We start from the raw sequence: 7,928 nt of genomic DNA on the forward strand, positions 1-7,928 counted from the left end.
TGATGCCTTGAAGTTCAGGTGTTGGTGGTAACTTGCTCCAAGGTAGGGATGAGTGGCACACGGGACTGAGTGGTGGCCTCAATCCTTCTGATCAAGGGGAGGCATCTGGGTTGAGCAGATGCAGTCAGGGATCCAGGGCCTGGCTGCAGAGCTGATTTCCCCAGCAAGCATTGAGCTGCTTTGTTTGTCTTCCTTCATTTGGAGGGGAGAAAAGGACGACTGGTGTAATTCACCTTACTCAAAGAGGGGAAAAATCAGTGATCGGGCTTGGCAGCCTGCTGAGGATGGCTTTACTGTAAGTTCGTCAGAGGATGGGGGCCAAAGCCCAGAAGGGAAGGAGGAGCTACAAATGGAGGAGACACATGAGGTAAAAAAATTCCTGCTCCAAAAGGAGAATATTCAGAGGCTGCTCTCCGGTGACTGCACGCTAACGCTCAGAGCGTGAATTTGCAGGTCCTGTTTTTTCCCCTTGCGTGGTCACAGGGCTGTGACTTGACTGGAATCGCAGAGCCTTGGGGTAGCGTACATGGCTGGAATGCAGTCGTGGACGTGCAGCAGTTGTTTAGAAAGAAGAGAGGACATCGTGTGTCACAAGGAGCTCCCTGACTGCAGAGGCCTCCAGCATGAAATTGGAGACTGGCCTGTTGAGATCAGAGGAGGGAGGAAGGTCAGGGATGGTGTTTTGGTCTCTGTTACAGACTGCCTGGCTGAGAAGATAATAGATGATGCTTTCTGTAGGTAACTTAACGGGAGTCTCCTGCTCACAGACCTCTCACCATGAAAGGTTTCAGCCGTCTGTCCGTCTGCAAGAACGGCTGCATAGCCTGGTGGAAGCAATCGAAGAACGTTGGGACTGTGCTTGTGAAGGTTTCCTAATGCAAATGGTAGAGAGGCTTACCAGGAGTTACGCTGCGCTTACACAGAGACAAACAGAAGAACTGATGTCAAATACCACAAAAGCTGCAGCGACCACAGTAGGAATGTGAGAGTGGGCACTGAACTGAATACAAGCCAGCACTGAATGCTCATTGGAACTAAGACAAATGGTGGCCTGGTTGTATTGGGAGAGTGTGGCCAGCAGGTCGAGCAAGTAGACAACTATATTTGTTATCATACAAGTCAGAAAGATAAAAGACATTTCCTTGCGTACTTTTTCTTGGCTATGCCCCTTTGAGAAAGCAGCAAAGCAGTTCTCAATCCAGACTAATTTACCAGGTCCACAAAGAAATATTTGTTTACGATACAGCCCTTAAAATTTGTGCTGGCTACTGCTGACAGCGTGTAGAAGTATACTTATCTTTAAAGTCCTGTTCAGCAGTGTTAGAAACATCTCCAACCCTTTACGCAGTCCTCCTCAGCAATGTAGAAATCCAGTAAGGTTTCGTAAGAAAAGAATCCATTCATATAGTCCTGTTGCTATGGTGATTCAGTGCTCATTTATGTGAAATTTCTTAATGGGCCTTTGTTCGTCTGAATTTCCTTTTAATTCCTTTCCCAGTTACCCTTTAGCACCCATCAGTGAAAATTCTGTTTGGAAGAGTCTCGTGTTACTGAATTCCTGGAAGCTCAAGCTTGCTTTACCAGTAGGCGAACGCGTTCATACCCTACATATAGAAGTCTGCCAGGGCTGGACAGGCAAAATGAGTCAGTGGATCTTCAGGAAATCTGAGCTAGTGGGAAAAAAAAATACGTAAAGGACAAGAGGGCTTTTTGTTTTGTGTGGGTCTTTTGGGGTGTGTTTTAAAGATGGGGAAGAATAGTGTAAAAATGTTGGTAGTTCAGTAGAGATCTGGTGCTTGTTCTTCTCTGGCAGCGCCTGTGATGGGCAGCCGTTTGGATACATCATCCTTAAGCAGACTGAGGAGGAGAAGCAGGTTCTGTGGCCCTTTAAAGAAAACCATGTTACATGATGACTTAGAACTAGAGAGTCTACAATCCATACGCCACATTAAAATTGTATAAACAAACTTCAGTCCAGTGACTTTTCTGGCAAAAGAAAGATTATCCCGAATGCCAAGTGTCAGGAGAGGCATTCCAGCCATCAGTGGCAGATTCTCATATGTTCTTGCTAACAGTACCACAAAGCTGGAGCAGTTGCAATCCAGATGACGAGAGATGCTCTTGCGCCCCTTTCATATTTTCTCCTGACAAGAACACTGGGGAAGAAAAGCGACGCTGGTTAGCTGTGGTGGTGCTGTTTCTAGCTAGGGAGACCGTGATGACATGACACAAAGACCCTTCGTTCCCCTTTCCATGTAAAAGAGATTCAAAGGTAGAATATCAGAGTACCCTTTACTCCCCGCTTCCTTTTGGCCACCTGGTGACATTAAGTCCTCTCGTTGGCTGTTTTCGTGGGCTCGTGTGTATTCGTGCTCTCTTGGCTTCTGAGCTCTTTGGTACGCGCTATACCTGCTAGCCTGGGGTTCGTACGTGGGAGCCTGTAGTAGGCCACCTCCAGAAACCTTTTGGCTTTGCCCATCCATAACAGCCATAACCTGCTGTAAGCTAACTGCTCCTTTTGGACATGAGGAGCATGCTGTGATTTTAGCGGTATTTGCTGATTTTTTTATTTTTTTTTCTTTTTTCAAACTTGCGAAGAACTGCAGAACTAAATTTTCAAAGCATGTCAGGAGGATTCTGTTCTTATTTGCACCTCCTCACTCATAAAGATTGAGCTTCTTTCTGCAAATATCGACTGGGCTTCCAGGCCCAGGGCAAAATATGATGATGTCACCTAGAAATCCTCTAGCAACAGTTGTGGCTTAATGAAAACATTAAAAATACTTGGTTTATCTCCTCCTAGAATGATGTGGCAAAGAATTTCCACCTCTGGCCTGGGAATTTGGCAGTGATCTAGTGCTTCATTTTACTTGGAGTATTTTTCTACTATTACCTAAAAAGAATAAAAAAGGTTACTTGGTAATACAACATCTGGGTTTGCTTCAAGACTTTTACATCAGAGTATTTTTAGTATGTAGCACTGTAGTGGGATTCCACTAATAAAAAAAGCAATAAAAGGATGCAAACCCTTTCATGCTAGGATGTCAGTGTTACAAAAACGAATGCGCTTGTTACTAAGGTATTCTGGGATAATTATGGCTTGCACACTGGATAGCAGGAGGATTGCTAAATCATTATGGAAATGTATGTCTGACCTGCTTTCATTTCAGTGTTTCAGTGAATCCTAACACTGTTTATAAACTTTTAAGTAGGAGATACCAAGTTGCCATTCTTAATTTTTATTCTAGTGTCTGAAGGAAAACTAGGTTTGCACAGTTGGACCATAAAATCATTGATCCCATTCCTCCCTCTGCTTTCCCCCTCATCCTGTTCCCACTCATCCAGTGGTTTTGCAAGTGTTAGACAATTTTAATCTGGTTTCACAAAGATTGCAAGGTGCAGCTGACGTGAAGATGGGATCCTGGAAGCGTAGCGTGCTAACCGATCGATCAGCATGCACATACTGACCATCAGATTCTCATCAACTTTGGAACCAGCCGCAGCAAATGTTCTCTTTCTCAGCTAACTGCTGGATGGAGATGCTGATGGGGAAGGAGGATCCTGGGAAGAGTCACGGTTGGAGTGAGAGTAAGGGGTTGTAAGAGACCTGAAAGTTGGAGTTGGGATAATTCTGTGTGAAGGTAGATAGGATTCAAGTTGGTTTAAAAATAAAATATTAATAATTAAAAAAAAATTTTACCTGTTTATTAAATGACTGACTCATCTTTTAATGGAAGAACAAATGAAAAAAGATAAAACATATCAGCATTTTGTTTATAAATTAGATGAAGAATTTTTGTTCCTTCATCTCTTAGGACTTTTCCCAGCAGCGCTGGGAGCGGATTCACTTCAAATTCAGCTGCATAAAATGTTTCCTGTTTTAATTAAGAGGCATTGCTGGCCAATTGAAATATTTAATTTGTGTTGCTGTGTTTCAGCTGGAAGGTCACAACGAGCCGGTGGTGCTGCAAGTATTCGTGGGTAATGACTCCGGTCGAGTGAAGCCGCATGGATTCTACCAGGCCTGCAGAGTTACTGGGAGAAACACTACTCCCTGCAAAGAAGTGGATATAGAGGGCACTACTGTTATTGAAGTCGGACTGGACCCGAGCAACAATATGACACTTGCGTGAGTCGCTTTTTTTTTTTTTTTTTTTTTTTTTTTTAGTATTTTCATTTATTAGCTTGTTTTCAGAAACTGCTTTTCCTTTTTTGATTGGATTGGTTCGTAGTTAAAGGTCTGGAACATCTTGGCATTTAGTGAAGCTACCTGTAGAAGAAAAACTTTGAAATCTCATTCTTAGTTTGTGTTTATTATACTTAATGCTTAATCTGGTCTTCCCTGAAACTTTATCAATTAACTTTGTTACATTAGTTTCATGTTCTGTTTGGACAATAATGTGCATATTCAAGCACTATGTGAACTATAAACTGGTCCTGCTGGTTGTCTTGCCTTTTAACAAGCATAAAATTGCTAATCAGAAGAGGGAAGGAGAATATTGGCATCATCCGTTCCCTTTAGGCCCGAAAGGCTGGGCATTGTGGCTAGTGAGGCTAAACTCTGGCTCTTCTCCTCTTGCTTCACTTGTTCCATTTCTGTCATTTCCACCAGACTGTCCTTTGTCACGGAGGCCTCCTGCTTTGCTGTCTGTACAGAGCTTGCCCGGTCAAGTAGAGGCACCGTAGCGAATACAGTTTACAGATGCACGTAGGCAGTGCGTGGCCGCTGCTGGCAGGGGATGCGCTTGCCCTGATGGCCGTGGTTAACGGCAGTAGATTTTTGAGCAAGTGGCCTCATCTGCCTGTGTGGTTTAGCTCTCGCAAGAAACCTGAGATATAGGCGATTCCCTAATAAGCTTTTCACATGTATCAATAAATATAAAGGGAGTGATCTTCTTTCAACGTGTTCTTTTCAGTAGAATGTCTTTTAATGGAGGCGTGGTTGAAAGCTGCCACTCTTTGCTCAGAAGCTTGTCTTCTTTCAACAGAAGAAAGGTTTCTTCAATTTACCATGTCCACTTCTTAAGCAGGATAGTACAGTTTGCTAATAGACTGAATAAATTTGATTTTTAAAAAAAATATATATTTAAAATATATTCCCATGATAAGAGGCAGTTTCCAAACTTGAGAGTAATTTTATAATTGTCCTGAAGTGTTAATGTAAACCCATACAAGTACAGGGATACTAGACAGATGAATTTGGAATTATCTAGGAAAAAACATTTTGCCTAGGCTGTTTTCTCAAAAAAACCCTTGATGTCTCAAAAGAAATGTTCCCAGGGGTTCAGTGATGCTGTAGCACCTCTCTGTTGGTGGGAATGCCAGTGCCACCCTCTGAATTGCACTCTCCCCTCCTCCCTAGCTGTTGCTTGTTGGCCCTGAAGCAGCACAAAAATTCGTTCTACTCAAATTAGGTATCTGATGGTCCCTGTACGTTTTGGACGTAGGGCCTAAGATCCTGGTAAATTTACAATATTATTCTTCTTAACACATCAGGCTGTGTTTGGGGTTTTTGGTTTGTCTGTTTTTTTGCTTGAAATAATTTTGCATCTCGCATGTCTTTCTGAAAGTTAGCCCTGCGCCACTCTCTCACCCTGGCCCTGTATACATTTCCCGTAGGACCACAGTTATGGTATGACGTATCTATCACTTCCAAGTTCCACTGAACATAAAAAAAAAATATGACGACAGTAAGTTTTCTTCTACTACTGCTTTAAGTGAATGCAGAACATTTTGTAGTAGTAATCTTAAACCCCCAGATCTAGCCCCAGGAATGGAAGAATGAAGATCTGTGATTATAAATTGAATGCTTACCAGAATGACTTTATGACATTGCATTTTCTGTTTTATTCATATGACTTTCATATTGCGTCCTCCCATGATTCATCATTCAAATTATGTAGGGATGAATTGAAAACCGGGTGATATAATGAGAAAGGTCATACAGAGATTTCATGTAAATAAAAAAAAAAAAATGTAATAATATTTCAGTAATTACTTCAAGAGTTTGACTTTGTGGCTTGTGTAACTTGTGGAAAGATTATTAAAGATGCTGAACTTCTTAAACTCTATTAAACTCTCAACTATTTTCTGTTGTTAGGGTTGATTGCGTGGGAATACTGAAGCTGAGAAATGCTGATGTTGAAGCTAGGATAGGGATTGCTGGTTCCAAGAAAAAAAGCACACGTGCTAGGCTGGTATTTCGTGTTAACATCACTCGCAAAGATGGTTCAACTTTGACTCTTCAGACACCTTCTTCTCCGATTTTGTGCAGTAAGTATCAAAATCAAAAGTTGGTATTAGAGGACTCTGGATTTTAGTGCGATTGCCATAAAATGCCTCGGGGAAGAAGCCAAGCCAGTGTTAATCTGTGATTATTTCACAATTGCTATGGCTAAGATCACATGGATTGATTTTTATTTGGGGTGGGGTATTAGTTAAATGAGTGACCGGTATTTAAAAGTAGTTATAACTTTTATGAAATGAATTTTTGCCTTTTAAAAGGTCAGAATTTTTGTCGTGATTGCTTTGAACTTACCGTATGACTTTCTTGATACAGGTTTTAATCTCTCCTGTCTTGTCACGGTCATCTGTCCTTTCAGTGATAGAAAGGACTGCTAATAAGTTAGTAAGCATGGCTCTTTACAGTTGTGGTAGTTTGTTGGGCCAGAGGCTGAATCTGTTCTGGTTCAGTGCAAGAATGAAACTTTTTATATCTATTTATGGAAGTGCTGTGTTTAGCACTGAGCACAGATGGCTGCACTGAGTGGTTAGGTTATACTGAGCTACAGGGAGAATGACATCAGAGGAGGCTGCCGTACATCCGGGGCTGCCTGTGCGTATACGGTCTGTGGTGACTTCCAGTCATCGGGAATTCTGCTCATCTGTCAGAGAGAAGAGATAGGGAAATGTGTTTAATACAGCTGTTGGTTGGATTATTGATGAACAAGGTGATGGGAAAGCTTTTCCTCCATGCATGGAGCACAGTATGATTATGCAAGCTCCTGCACGCTTGTGTTGTGCTCTTTCCATTGCACAAAAAGCAGTTATTGTTTTTGGGTTTTTTTTCTAAACACTGTCAGTACCTATTGTGTCAGGGCTCCTATTCAACTCGTCAGAAACTGCAGCTTTGTTGCCAGCGAAAGAACAGATTGGAAGAGGAGATAATTAGAAACATGTGAGCTTCCACATCAGATGCCACCATGCGATTGCAGTGCTGCAGGCAACAGGCGATGGGCAGCTGTGCCGTGCAGCCCGTCTCCCCTTCCAGTGTTCTGCTCTCCCAGAGAATCCCTTTGCAGGACTCAGGGAGAGCAGGAACCCTGCGGAAACCCTGAAAAGGCTGATAACCAGAGACGCGTCACTGCTGGTGCAGCGGAGGACCCTCCTCCTCTCTTCAGCCATGCTCTGTGCTTTAGGCAACAGTTTGGCATTCGGGGTGATCTTTTGGGGTGCTCTTCCAGAAAGGTTGAGGCATTTCTGTCCCTCTTTTTTCCTCCTCCTGCCACATCTTTTTTTCCAGTGGTGCGTTTGTTTGGTTCTTTTTTTGTTTTGTTTTTTTTTAAACTAATTAGAGTTCTCACATTCATGCATTTATGTTGTTGGAAAATACGTAAGTACATTTGGCGGAAACGTGGCTGTTCCTGTAGCTCCATTCCAGTCAGTATAGCATTGTAGTATCTGATACTCATTTTCAGATTTAAGAAAAAAAACATTTTCTGTAAAATCTCCAAAAGCTATTTCTGTATACATTTTGTTTATATCATTAACTTCCTGGTTAAAGATCAAATTATTTAAATCATAGCAGAAATGGGAACGGAAATCATCTGGTGTTTTCTTAAACACATAACAGTCCAAAACTGTAAGCAGAAGCTGCGAATCTGAGGTGGTTTGCAGACTGATTTTATAATAGGCTGTTTAGCTAAAAA

The 7,928-nt window shown here is 42.1% G+C and overlaps 1 protein-coding gene across 1 annotated transcript in view; it reads left to right on the forward strand.

The window, feature by feature from the left end:
- The window catches only part of NFAT5 (nuclear factor of activated T cells 5), a 43,018-nt gene that overhangs the window by 20,585 nt on the left and 14,505 nt on the right, over positions 1 to 7,928 (forward strand). Inside the window, 2 exon segments of the mRNA XM_009642639.2 lie at positions 3,939 to 4,129; positions 6,101 to 6,273. Coding sequence (XP_009640934.1) covers positions 3,939 to 4,129; positions 6,101 to 6,273 — 364 coding nt within the window.

Source organism: Egretta garzetta, unplaced genomic scaffold (genome assembly GCF_000687185.1).
Source record: "Egretta garzetta isolate BGI_Z169 unplaced genomic scaffold, ASM68718v1 scaffold67, whole genome shotgun sequence".
NCBI lineage: Eukaryota > Metazoa > Chordata > Aves > Pelecaniformes > Ardeidae > Egretta > Egretta garzetta.